Source organism: Ursus americanus, chromosome 9 (assembly GCF_024610735.1).
Source record: "Ursus americanus isolate L20-20 chromosome 9, mUrsAme1.1.p, whole genome shotgun sequence".
Classification (NCBI taxonomy): Eukaryota; Metazoa; Chordata; class Mammalia; order Carnivora; family Ursidae; genus Ursus; species Ursus americanus.
Genome location: NC_142135.1, coordinates 59,568,275 through 59,582,733, shown reverse-complemented (window position 1 = coordinate 59,582,733; position 14,459 = coordinate 59,568,275). Strand labels below are relative to the sequence as shown.

Genomic DNA, 14,459 nt, shown 5'->3' with positions numbered 1-14,459 from the left:
GTAGTCGCCTGACTTCGCGCGAGCCGGGCGGGCGGGGGACTCGCCAGCCGTGCTGGGGGCGGGGCCGTAGGTCACGTGACGCCGCCCGGATGGCGGAGGCGGGAGGGCGCGAGGCGGGAGGCGGGAGGCGGGAGGCGGGAGGCGGGAGGGCGGGTGAGGGCGCGTGGCGTGAAGCTCCTTGAGGCGAGGCTGCGTTCGGCTGGCCGAGTTCCGTGGCCTGTCACAACCTGGTGCCTTCACAGGAATTTGTGGCGAGTTCATCCCATTGGACGAGAGACGTTTTAACCTGGGAAGTCTTGTGGAGCACGGGGCAGGCAGGTTTGAGGTTAGAGAACAGTAAATCCTGGGAAGGATGGCTTGTTGTTTTTAGGCAATGGCGGTGTGTGTGTGTGTGTGTGTGTGTGTGTGTGTGAAGAAACCTGTTTGTCATTTATAATAAATAGGGACAACAAGTATTTACTTAGTGCCTACTGCCATCCTAAGTGCTTTTTCTAAACACTATCTCATTTAGTCCTCGCAACGACGTGAAGAGGAAGGCACTGTTTTTTATGTCTGTTTTACAAACGAAACGCGGAGATTTGGAGACTTGGCCAGGTGACCGCGGTGTGAACCCAGCTCCGCGTCTGGAGCCTTGTTCCTCGCTGCTTTGCCCCAACACTTGGCCCCCTCTTGTTATATCCAAGAAGCTTGCGGCTCCCTCCCTTGTGCTGTGTTCCTGTCCAGACACCCGAGTTCAGCCTCGAGGAGTTTCGTCCCCAAGTTAGAAGGGAGTTATTTTCTCTATGAGGAGTCCTTTTCTAATCTGCTAAGCATGGACTATCCCAGTATTAACAACTCCTCCCTATTTAAAAAAAAAAAAGTTACAATTTTCCTAAAAGGAAATGAACAGATCCTACGAACCGTTTCATTGAGTTATGATAGTTGTATGTAAGCTACCTCAAAAGAGATCTGGGACATATCCACTGTCCCAACCCGCATCTTTTTCAAAACAAGTGAGAAATGAGCACATTAGAAGTGTTAGGAAACACATTTTAACACTTTTTTGCTATTTGTACAGTATTTTACAAGTCATTAGTTTAATATTCCAGATTTCTTGATAGACATACCTGTTTTATGTGTGACGAACTTCTTTGCCTTGTGTCTCAAAGATGTACTTTTAATGGGAAAGTGTTTCAAAAACCTTCGCTGAAAGGGCAGTATGCCCTTTAAAAAATGTTTGGAAGAACCATCAAAATTCCCCACATCAGGCATTTTCAACTCCCCAGTTTTATTTATTCATAGCCATCACTTAATGGCTATTCAGTCAGGAAGCTACCTCTATTTTCCTTTTTAAAAAACCTTGTGCCAGGAGGTCAACAAACCTTTGAGAAGAGGGTGGAACAGTAATTTCTGGGACTTGTGGGCAGTTCCATTCTTTTATCCCTTGACTTTTTGTTTTAAATTAGAATTTCCCTTGTGGCTTCCATCTCTTTCTTTTAATTAATTGCCAAGCTCTTCATCTGCCAAATGGACCTAACAAATAATTTAAAACTTAAGTGACTTTGGTTGAGTCATACAAGGAGCTACCGGCAGAAGAGGGGGAATAGAGGGTAGTGAACTTGGTTTAGACAATATGAAATTGGGGTGATTGTGGGATATCCTGGTGAAGAAATCTACAGACAGTTGGATATGTATGGGTTGAGCTCAGAAGAGAGATATAGGCTGCTAATACAAAATTGTTTTTGTGGATATGTTTAGTAATGTGACTTGAAGTTTAAGCTCTTCTCCAAGAAATAAGACTAAAGATTTTGGGCAACCCTCTTGGGCCCCCTCCCCCTCTGGGAGCTTTGTACTATTGCTAAATAAAGTTTGCTGCCTGCTAAAAAAAAAAAAAACAAAAACAAACAAAAAAACCCCCACCCCAAAACCCAAAAAAACAAACCCCAAAGATTGTTACATTTACAATCATTTATCATCTACCTACAGTATGCACAGTATTACTGTAGACATATGGGGGGGGTGTTAAAATGGTAGTTGGCTTTCGAGAGGCTTATAACCAGGAAGGAGACGTGTATTATCTTCTTTTAAAACACATGGGAGTAAATCCTAGAGAAGTATAGCTGAAGTGATAGGATTGCAAGGAGGAAGGGGGAGAATCAAATTAATTGGGAAGATCTGGGAAAGCTTAAAGGTGGTGGGGTTTTGAGCTGATTCTTAAAGGACTGATAGAACTTGATCAGGTAGATAGAGGTAGGAAGGGCATTCTAGACAGTAAATAATCTTGAGAAAAGGCTTGGAAATAGAACAACTGTAGTATTTATTTTGGGAACAGAAACCAATAGTCATGTCCTTGGGGCATAGGGTTTAAGAAGGTATACAGTTTTGAAAAAGGTAGGTAGGACTAAGTTAAAAATACTTTGTAAGTTCTTTATCAGAGTACTTGAAATATAAGAATCTCTTTCTTTTTCAAACACTCGTTGTCTACTTGGATACGCTGTGAGGCAAATTGTATTTTCTTAAAACTTAAATTTTGAATACAGTAATACAGTAAAACCTTGTAACTTAGTCAACCTGGGAGAGGAGCCATGTTATTCCTTCTCCCAATGTGATAGTTATAAAGGGGTGTACTGTAGTTGCAATGATACAAACTCTCTTATCACTAGATGAGAAAATCCCACATATGACTAACAGATGACTTCAGTTTCATTTTAGTATTCGTTCTTAAAGGTTTACACGCTCTTTAATGATACTTGTTTTCAGTGAAGAAGAACTAAAAGATTCCCAGGATGAAGATTTTCCAGAAGAGACTTTGAGTTAAAGAAGACTTTTTATACTTGACAAGTAAGTCTGCATTTTATATGTGTTGAATTTGGTTGACAAACGAAAGTTTGCTGGTTTTTACTTCTTCAAACGTCTGCTTTATGACAAAGAGATCATGTACAGTGGACAAAGGTTATGTATTTTGGCTGGCAGCCAGTTAGCCACATAGCTGGGTTGACCTCTGAATGAAATTGGATTGAACCTGTCCTATTAAGTCAGCAAGTGTCAAAATTCTCCATAAAGTCAAATTTTATAGGTGGTATTATTTCACCTAAGGTGATAATTAAAACAGTGATTAACCATAGGGATAGAGAGGAACTGGGCTTCATACAAGTTATATAGCTATGTGGTTATTGAAGGAGGTGTGGGCTTTCTTTATGAGAGCTGCTATATTTATTTCCTTGCTGTGTAGTTTTCTTTCTGGTTGGCATTATGTTCTGCCTGACTAAATTAGGAATAGAGACGTTGCCACGTCACATTAGTCTATTGAATCTGATGTTTTGCTAATAATGGAATTGTCTAAGTTTCTCAGAACTTATTTTTCTCATCTTGTAAAATTTATTTCAAAACTGCTAGTGTTTTCCATATCCATGCCAGGTAAAGGAAACTCTCTTTGTGGGGAGAGTGGTTAAGAAATGTACACATGGAGTGCTTAGGTATTATAGTCTGTAATGTTAAGGAAATTATCTACATTAAAATCAGTTTATTTTTTTAAATTATTATTATTTAGAGATTTTATTTACTTATTTGACACAGAGGGAGAACACAAGTAGGCAGAGCGGCAGGCAGAGGGAGAGGGAGAAGCAGGATCCCCGCTGAGCAGAGAGCCTGACATGGGGCTTGATCCCAAGATCCCGGGATCATGACCTGAGCCACCCAGGTGCCCCTAAAATCAGTTTACTCATTAGAGATAACTCATCTAAATACCCAATATCTCTCAGCCTCAGTGTTTTGCTCAATAATACCTTTCTCATAGAGATTTGTGAGGATTAAATAAAATTTATGTAAAACACTTCACACGTAGTAAACACTCGGTAATGATAGCTACTGTTATTCTACCTATTCTTCCATTGTATATGTGATCTTTTCTCTCCCTAGATAGTGAAGCTTAAGAAATTATATTTTTTAGAATGATATTAGAACAGGACCTGGATGCACATTAAACACATCCAGTGTAGCCATAGTAAGGAATTTGTCAATATTTTGTGGAACTTTTGTTTCTGGAGGACATATTTGAAATCTAGTACATTAGATTTTCATACTAGCTGTTCTTTCCACTGAAAAGTTTTTCCACATGATATCCATGTGACTAATTTCATTCAGTTATTTGCCATCTTCTCAGTGAGGCCTGTCCTGACCATTCAAGACCTGAGCTGAGATCAAGAGTCAGACACTTAACTGACTAAGTCACCCAGGTGCTCTCTGTCCTGACTATTCTAATTAAAATCGCAACTCATGATGTGCCTGTCTCTACTTACAACTCCTAGGTTGTGTTTTTTCCATAGCACTTACCACCTTCCAATGTAGTATTTAATTCCCTTATTATTTTTATTGTTAATTGACTATCTTTCTCTGTTCAGATATAAGTTCCACAAAGGCAGGGATTTTTTTGTCTCTTTTGTCATTTGCTGTATCTCCAAAGCCTAAAACAGCACATGGTAGGTTCTAAGTAAGTATTTAATTCATTTGAACAGAACCTTCTGATTAAATCTCATCCTCCTAAACTCCATGCATATGTTGGGCATGATGTCTTCCATTTTAAGATAAAAAACTTACCGCATGGAAATTCATGGCCTGCTAGACGGGGGAAAACTCAGATTTTAAAATTATCTTTTTCTATCCTGTTGGCCACAGCATTCTTGTCAGGAAAAGTAGTGACAGTGAAATTTTTTTTTTTTCCAGTAAGAGGAATGAAGTATCTTTTAATATTGTTTTGAAAACTTTTTAACAAAATACTTATAAGTGGTAAAATGACAAGAACACTGTAAGTATTAGGTTATGTGTGTTTTCAGTAGCACTGTCTCCTCCTGGTTTTTAAAGTAATAAACATTCTTTATAGAACCGTAGGTTGTTAGTCTACTTGGGCTGCCGTAACAGAATAACCACAGATTGTGACTTAAACAACAGAAATTTATTTTTTCACAGTTCTGGAGATGAGAAGTCCAATATCATGGTGCCAGCAGGGTTGGTTTCTTTTCAGTCCTCTCCCTTTGTGCTGCAGATAACTGCCTCCTAGCTGCATCCTCATGTGGCCTTTCCTTTGTGTATGTGGGAGGGGGGTGTGGGGGAGGGAGGTCTCTGTTGTCACTTCTTTTTATAAGGACACCAGTCCTATCGGATTAGGGCCCTGTCCTTAACTATTCCTTTTAATCTCAATTGCCTCTTTAGAGGCCCATCTCTAAATACAGTCACGTTGGTGGTTCGTACTTCAACGTAAGAACTTTGGAGGGAAACAATTCAGTTCATACATATAGAAAAGAATGAAGAAGAGGAAAAAAATCATCTATAATACCATTAATTTCCCGGATAAAACTACTGTTAACATTTTTGTATTCCTCCAAGTCATATTTCCTTTGTATTTTCAAAGCTTTGCAATCATACCATAGTATTTTTTTTTATTTAACATTCCTTAAAGTGAAGTCAAAGATTGCAAACTCAAATGCTTATAGGGATCAGGCAGGCCGGCAAGATAATAATGGTAACTAACATTTATTGAGTTCTGTTTGCCAGGTACTTTCCTAGAGGTTTATATGTATTATATATATTATGTTTCCTAGACTTCACAACAACCCCATGAGGTATATGCCATTATTATTTCCATATTTCAGGTGAAAGAAAATAAGGCAGAGGGAGGTAAAAAAACATGTTTGAGGACACACAGCTAGTAGGTAGCTATATTAGCATTGAGACCCAGCTGCTGAAATGACTGAAATGGGGTGGCTGGCTACTGTGGTGACCTTGAGAGAGCATGCCCCACCTAGGAGGCATCCACTGCTCATGAGGGATTGTTAGTCTAGTGTAGCAGATCTTTCAGTTTTTTTATAGCAGTGAAAAATCTGTATTTTTATATGAAATATTGGCAATTAGGAAAATAAAAAAACCTGTTGTATCAAACTTTTTTTTTAACTTTGTGACATTTTATTATGAAAAGCTGGTACTCCTAAACATGAACTAGTTTAAGAACTTAATAAGAACTTAAAATTCATTGCACATTTACTTCATTTTTTTTAGCTTGACCTTGTAGTAAATCTTTAGCTTCATTGATTTTGGCTGTTATATAAGGAGATCCTCCCTTGTTTGGGTGATTAAAAAGCATAATTTGTAGAAGAGCAGCTCTTATTTTTCCTTTATTGTTAGTAGAGCTTACACCTGCTGTTAATGCTGCCTCTTGTTTTGGCATTTTGTGTTCAAACCCACCTCTATAATAGCTGCCGCTGAAGGCAGATTTTGGTAGACTTTGAAAACTTGTTTTGCTTGAAGCTCCATATGCTCCAAGGCTTGCAAAACGTAACAGCCTACAAATCCTGCAGCAGTAAATGGTCAGTCCATTTGCTACCATTGTACTGCCCATGGCTCTGGCTTGGCTTGCCTGCATCCACTGAGAGGTTTATCCCAGCCCAGAGGGTGCAGCCACCAATTCCATGCCTCTACCAGAGAGCACCACTGGCAGGTACAAAGGCCTCAGATACAAGCACCCCAGGAAATCCTAGAGCAGCTACCAAGTCAGACAGATCTTGTATGTAGATTGCATTTAGCCCACATATATAAAACAGGGGTCACAATAGTAATACCTATTTCCTAAATTTGATGTAAGATTTAAATGGGGGTATTTTATGTATAAGGTTTAGTTTAATGCCTGGCACATAGTGCTAAGTAAATGTTAGCTAATATTTTGTCCAGTCATTGCAATTCTTTAAAAGTATCATTTACTATTGTTTTTATTTTAAGAGATTATGTAAGTAATATATGGATACATGTCTTTTGTAAAAAAAAATTCCAACAATATAGAAGAATAATTAATTACAGGATTGAATTTGCTTTTGCTTTCCACACCCAACTTCCTTCTTCTCTCCGTATATAATTAAAAACCCATAAATGCTATGTTTGTCTTTCTGGTACTTGTTTTTTTCACTTAATACGTCTTGGAGATCTTCTGAGGTCAGTTTATGCAACACCGCTCCATTCTTTTTAAAGGTTGTGTGGTGTATTCTTTACTATGATATACCATAATTTATTGAACTAGGTCTCATTTGTCATTTAGGCAGTTTTCAACTTTTTGCTATTATAAAGAAGGTTTTGCAAAGAGTATATATCTTTGCACACATTTGTGACTATTTCCCTAGGCTTGATTCTTAGATAGAATTGCTGAATTAAAACCATATTAAGTTAACTATAGAGAACACACTGATGGTTACCAGAGGGGAGGTGGCTGGGTGGGTGGGTGAAATAGATGAAGGGGATTGAGGAGTGCACTTGTGATGAGCACTGGGTGTTGTACGGAAGTGTTGAATCACTATATTGTACACCTGAACTAATATCACACTGTATGTTAACTAACTGAAATCAAAATAAAAGTTAAAAAACTATATTAAGAATTTTCACAGCTATTGCATCTTTGTTAAATATTTTTTTAGTAGCTTTGTAATATTCCATTTTGTGAATCTACCATTATTATACCAATTCCTTATGTTGACACAGTTAGATTGTTTCTAATTTTTTGCCACTGTAGATGGACGTGTGATAAATATCTTTGTTAGAAGGTTATGGCTTTTAAGATAAGTAGTCTGAGAGGAAGTTTTCAACTAATAGGTATATTTCTGAGGCTTTACTTTCCCAAACCTATTATAAGAACTATATTTAGTGGTAATATATTATTTTTAGAAAAAGTAGAGGTTTGATAAAATCATGGCCTAGGGTTTTTAATATTATAATCAAGAATTTTAGAATCTTTTATATATATGTTTTATTTTAGGTGTTGTCATCTGTAATGAAGATCATTGAAAAACAGAAGATTGAATAAAGCCTTGTAACATTGGACCTGGATAGGAGATTTAGGAAAGAAAATTAAAATTAGTCACTTCGGTTTTATTGTTTCAATTTCATAGTATTTATTCTTTCTTCTGAATAAATTTAGGGAGTAGAAATTAAAATTCAGTGCTATACCAACAGATGCACTAATATTCTTTTTTCTTTCTTTTTTTTTTGTATGAGATAAGAAAGTAGAGAACCAAGAGCTACAGTGATTCATAATGAAATACACTAAATTGAATTTTATGTTGTCAGTTCTTGGCATTATAATCTATATAACTGATTTAATTGTGGACATCTGGGTATCTGTCAGATTTTTCTGTGAAGGACGAAATGTTTTTGGTATTTTAACAGTAAGCTTTATGCTCTTTGGAACACTTGTGGTGCAGTGTTTTAGTTATTCTTGGTTCAAGGCTGATTTAAAGAAAGCAGGCCAAGAAAATCAGCATTGTTTTCTTCTACTTCATTGCTTGCAAGGAGGAGTTTTTACAAGGTGAGCATACACTTTTGATCATTAACATTATTTTTCTTTTATGCAACAGAAACTACCTTTCTGTGTTTGGGTAGTCAAATGTACAAAGTTCCCCGGTTTGCATGTAGCACAAAGGTTACTTGCTCTCATTATTGGTGCTTATATGAGTCATTGCTGTACTGTTAGAATTTTCCAGGTTCATTGATAGAATGTTTCAATTTACCTTGGGGCACCTGGGTAGCTCAGTTGGTTAAGCATCCAACTCTTGATTTCGGCACAGGTCATGATCTCAGGGTTGTGGGATCTAGTCCTGTGTCAGGCTTGGCTGAGCGTGGAGTCAGTTTAACACCCCCCCCACCCGCTGCCCTTCCCCTGCTTGTACAGGTGCACACATGAGCACATGTGTTCTCTCTCTCTCTCAAATAAAATCTTAAAGAATGTTTTTTTAAATTTCAATTCTATTAATTAACATATAGTGTATTATTAGTTTCAGAGGTAGAGTTCAGTGATTCATCAGTCTTATATAATACCCAGTGCTCATTACATCATGTGTCCTCCTCAGTTTGTTTCCTGTGGTTAAGAGTCTCTTATGGTTTGTCTCCCTCTCTGACTTCATCTTGTTTTATTCTTCCCTCCTTTCCCCCACGATCCTTGTCTTTTCTCTTAAATTTCAAATATGAGTGAGATCATATGATAATTGTCTTTCTCTGACTTATTTAGCTTAGCATAATACCATCTAATTTTATCCAAGTTGTTGAAAGTGGCAAGATTTCATTTTTTTTGATGGCTGAGTAGTAGTCCATTGTGTGTGTGTGTGTGTGTCTCTCTCTCTCTCTATGTGTGTGTGTGTATATATATATATATATATACACACACACACATATACACCACATCTTCTTTTTCTGTTCATTTGTCGATGGACATCTGGGCTCTTTCCATAGTTTGGCTATTGTGGATATTGCTGCTATAAACATTGGGGTGCAGGTACCCCTTTGAATTTAGTTACTTTTTCTGATATGTACTCACTTTTTGTGTGTGTGGGGGGAAATGACTCATTTCTGTGTCTTATGAATCTTTTATCTTCTATTTTCTATTCCAAGCCTGATTATGTAAATGTAGTTTATCACTTGCAATTCTGAGAGCACTTAATTTTTTAAGTTACTTACACCATTGATTTGACTAAATGAAATTTTTACTGTAATCAGTAGCCATGTGGTTAATTAGGTACAGAATCGTATGTAGAACTAAAAATAACCTTAAGAATCATCTTGTTCAGGGACTCCTGGGTGGCTCAGTCAGTTAAGCGTCTGCCTTCGGCTCAGGTTATGATCCCAGGGTCCTGGGATCGAGTCCCATGTTGGGCTCCTCGTTCTCCCTTCTGCCTGCCACTCCCCCTGCTTGTGTTCTCTCCCTCTCTGACAAATAAATAAAATCTTAAACAAAAAATCTTGTTCAAAACCTTATTTTATAGTTAAACTAGGAATCTAAGTAGGTCCTGAGAATTCTATGATTTTCCATATGTCTAATTTCATTCGACCTTTTCATTATTATCTTAAGGCATTTAATTCTGTTAAAAGCAATATATATATTAAAGAGAAAAATAAAGACAAATATTAAGTGGATAACATATTGTTTTGTTACAGTTAGATTTTGAATTTGGGCTATTTTGACCACCACCTTTCTTTCTTTCTTTTTTTTTTTTTTATTATGTTAGTCACCATACAGTACATCCCTGGTTTTTGATGTAAAGTTCGATGATTCATTAGTTGCGTATAACACCCAGTGCACCATGCAATATGTGCCCTCCTTACTACCCATCACCAGTCTGTCCCATTCCCCCACCCCCCTCCCCTCTGAAGCCCTCGGTTTGTTTCTCAGAGTCCATAATCTCTCATGCTTCATTCCCCCTTCTGATTACCCCCCCTTCCTTTATCCCTTTCTTCCCCTACCGATCTTCCTAGTTCTTATGTTCCATAGATGAGAGAAATCATATGATAATTGTCTTTCTCTGCTTCACTTATTTCACTTAGCATTATCTCCTCCAGTGCTCTCCATGTTGCAGCAAATGTTGAGAACTCGTTTTTTTTGATAGCTGAGTAATATTCCATTGTATATATGGACCACAACTTCTTAATCCAGTCATCTGTTGAAGGGCATCTCTGTTCCTTCCACGATTTAGCTATTGTGGACAATGCTGCTATGAACATTGGGTGACCACCACCTTTCTTGAGAGATATTTTAGTGACTATAGAATTCTAATGAGTAGTTATTTTGTCTCTGCAAATTATATTCTCTTGGTTTCCATTGTTGCTCAACAGGAATTAGATATCAGTCTTACTGCTGTTCTTTTATTTTATTTTTTTTAATTAAACATTTTTATTTTTTAAAAGTTTATTTATTAGAGAGAGAGTGTGAGAGAGTGAGAGATCATGAGCAAGGGAGAAGGGTAGAGAGAGAAGCAGACTCCCTGCTGAGCAAGGAACCTGATGTGGGGCTTGGCCCCAGGATCCTGGGATCATGACCTGAGCTGAAGGCAGATGTTTAACCGACTGAGCCACCCAGGTTCCCACTGCTGTTCTTTTAAAAGTATTTTACCATCCCCCCCCTTCTGGCTACTCTTAGGATTTTTCTTTTTATCTTTGGATTTCTAGTTTCTAATATATCTAGGTGTAGATTTATTTTTCTTGCTTGGGATTTGCTTCTTAATTCTGTGAATTATTATCTGTGGATTATTAGTTCGGCACAATTCTTAGCCATCGTCTTTTGTAATGTTTTCTTTACTACATTTCCTTCTGGGACTCCAAGCAAATATAAGTTAGATCTCACACAACCTATGTTTACCTAACATAAATGTTGCATGTTAGATGTTTTGAATTTTTATTTTTGACTCTCTGGTACATTCTGTGAAAGTTTTTCATAACTCTTTTTTTTTTTTAAATTTCACTAGTACTTTCTTTCACTGTGGCCAAAATGTTATTATATCCAACCACTGAGTTTTATTTTATAATTTTTATTTTATTTTATTTTTTAATTTAAATTCAAGTTAACATATAATGTAGTATTGGTTTCAGGAGTAGATGTTAGTGATTCATCACTTACATATAACACCTAGCGCCCTCCAAATACCCACCACCCATTTAACCCATTCTCTTACCCATCTCCCCTCCAGCAACCTTCAGTTTGTTCTCTGTAGTTAAGAGTTATTTATTGTTTGCCTCTTTCTCTATTTCTATCTTATTTTTCTTTCCCTTTTCCTATGTATGCAGTCTAGTTCCATCCATGGCACTACAGATGGCAAGATTTCATTCTTTGATGGCTCAGTAATATTCCATTGTATATATATACCACATCTTCTTTATCCATTCTTCAGTTGATGGACATTTGGGCTCTTTCCCTAATTCAGCTATTGTTGATAGTGCTGCTATAAACATTGGGATGCATGTGCCCCTTTAAATCAGCATTTTTGTATCCTTTGGGTAAATACCTATTAGTGCAGTTGGTGAGTTGTAGGGTAGTTCCATTTTTACCTTTTTGAGGAAGCTTCATACTGTTTTCCAGAGTAGCTGCACCAGTTTGCATTCCCACCAACAGTGCAAAAGGGTTCCCCTTTCTCTACATTCTTGCCAACATCTGTTGTTTCCTGAGTTATTAATTTTAGTCATTCTGACCAGTGTGAGGTGTCTCAATAGTTCAGTTTTGCTTTTGTTTCCCTTGGCTCCAGAGATGTGCTAGTAAGAAGTTGCTGCAGTCAAGGTCATAGAGATTGCTGCCTGTTTTCTCCTCTAGGATTTTGATGGTTTCCTGTCTTTCATTTAGGTCTTTCATCCACTTTGAATTTATTTTTGTATATGGTGTAAGAAAGTGGTCCCGTTTCTTTCTTCTGCATGTGGCTGTCCAATTTTTCCAATACCAATTGTTGAAGAGACCGTCTTTTTTCCATTGGGCATTTCTTTCCTGCTTTGTTGAAGATGAGTTGACCATAGAGTTGAGGGTCCATTTCTGGGTTCTCTATTCTGTTCCATTGATCTATGTGTCTGTTTTTGTGTCAGTGCCATACTGTCGTGATGATTATGGTTTTGTAATATAGCTTGAGGTCTGGGATTGTGATGTCTCCTGCTTTGGCAGTACCATACTGTCTTGATGTTTACAGCTTTGTAATACAGCTGGAAGTCTGGGATTGTGATGCTTCCCACTTTGCTTTTCTTTTTCAACATTACTTTGGCTATTTGGGGTCTTTTCTGGTTCCATACAAGTTTTAGGATTGTTTGTTCTGGTTCTCTGAAAAATGCTGGTGTTATTTTGATCAGGATTGCATTGAATATGTAGATTGCTTTCAGTAGTATAGACATTTTAACAATATTTGTTCTTCCATTCCAGGAGCATGGAATGTTTTTCTGTTTCTTTGTGTCTTCACGTTATTTCATAAGTATTCTATAGTTTTCAGCATACAGATCTTTTACTCTTTTGGTTATGTTTATTCCTAGGTGTCTTATGGTTTTTGGTGCAATTGTAAATGGGATTGATTCCCTGATTTCTCTTTCTGCTGCTTCATTATTGTTGTATGGAAATGCAACAGATTTCTGTAATGAAATGAATGAAACAGATGAATGAAACAGATGTAATGAAATAAATGAAACAGATTTCATTGCTTTTATATCCTGCAACTTTGCTGAATTCATGTATCAGTTCTAGCAATTTTTTGGTGGAGTCTCTTGGGTTTTCTACAAAGAGTATCATGTCATCTGCAAAGAGTGAAAGTTTTACTTCTTACTTGCTGATCTGGATGCCTTTTATTTCTTTTTGTTGTCTGATTGCTGAAGCTAGGACTTCCAGTGCAATGCTGAACAACAGTGGTGAGAGTGGACATCCCTGTCATGTTCCTGACCTTAGAGGAAAGTCTCTCAGTTTTTCCCCAATTGAGGGTCATATTAGCTGTGGGTCTTTTCTTTCTTTCCTTTTTTTTTTTTTTTTAAAAGATTTTATTTATCCATTTGAGAGAGAGAGAGAGAGAGAGAGAGAAAGAGAAAGAGCATGAGCAGGGTGAGGGGCAGAGGGAGAAGCAGACTCTCTGCTGAGCAAGGAGCCTTTTGTGGGACTCAATCCCAGGACCCCCGGATCATGACCTGAGCCGAAGGCAGACACCCAATTGACTGAGCCATCCAGGTGCCCGTAGCTGTGTGTCTTTCATATGCGGCTTTTATGATGTTGAGTTATATTCCTTCTATCCCTACTTTCTTGAGGGTTTTTATCAAGAAAGCAGACTGTATTTTGTCAAATGTTTTTCTGCATCTATTGAGAGAGGATTATATGGTTCTTATCCTTTTTCTTATTGTGGTGTGACATGTTGATTGATTTGTGGATATTGAACCACCCTTGCGCCCAGGAATAAATCCCCATTGATCGTGGTGAATAATCCTTTTAATGTTGGATTCTATTAGCTAGTTGGAATGGATTTGATTCCATTGGATTTGATTAGCTAGTATCTTGTTGAGAATTTTTGTATCCATGTTCATCCAGGATATTGGTCTGTAATTCTCCTTTTTAGTGGGGTCTTTGTCTAGTCTTGGAATCAAGGTAATGCTAGCTTCAGAGAATGAATTTGGAAGTTTTCCTTCCATTTTTATCTTTTGGAACAGCTTGAGAAGAATAGGTATTAATTCTTTAAATGATTGATAGAGTTCCCCTGGGAAGCCATTCAGCCGTGCACTCCTGTTTGTTGGGAAATTTGTGATTGCTGATTCAGTTTCTTTTCTGGTTATAGGTCTGTTCAAATTTTCTATTTCTTCTGTTTCAGTTTTGGTAGTTTATGTGTTTCTAGGAATTTATCCATTTCTTCCAGATTGCCCAATTTGTTGGCATTTTGTTGCTCATAAAATTCTCTTAATAATTGTATTTCTGTGGTGTTGGTTGTAATCTCTCCTCTTTCATTTGTGATTTTATTTATTTGGGTCCTTTATCTTTACTTTTTGATAAGTCTGGCTATGCATTTATCAATTTTGTTAATTCTTTCAAAGAACCGGCTCCTGGTTTCATTGATCTGTTGTTTTTTTGAAACCTGGGATTGTGGTACCTCCAACTTTGTTCTTTCTTAAGATTGCTTTGGCTATTCAGGAGCCTTTGTGCTTCCATACAAATTTTAGGATTTTTTGTTTTAGTTCTG

At 37.4% G+C, this 14,459-nt stretch overlaps 1 protein-coding gene and 1 pseudogene across 4 annotated transcripts in view; one reads left to right on the top strand and one right to left on the bottom strand.

Annotated features, from left to right (window-relative positions):
* The window catches only part of XKR9 (XK related 9), a 92,461-nt gene that overhangs the window by 43,254 nt on the left and 34,748 nt on the right, over positions 1–14,459 (top strand). For 2 of the 4 annotated variants that reach the window (XM_045810203.2, XM_045810202.2), the window contains exons 3-4: positions 2,740–2,820; positions 7,772–8,320. In XM_045810203.2, coding sequence (XP_045666159.2) covers positions 8,049–8,320 — 272 coding nt within the window. In that variant the 5' untranslated portion in view covers positions 2,740–2,820; positions 7,772–8,048. Of the gene's footprint in view, positions 1–159; positions 326–2,739; positions 2,821–7,771; positions 8,321–14,459 lie in introns of those variants that run through there. The other 2 variants (XM_045810204.2, XM_087864833.1) reach the window with 2 other exon arrangements.
* On the bottom strand, positions 6,002–6,370 carry LOC123800486 (mitochondrial import inner membrane translocase subunit TIM14 pseudogene; annotated as a pseudogene).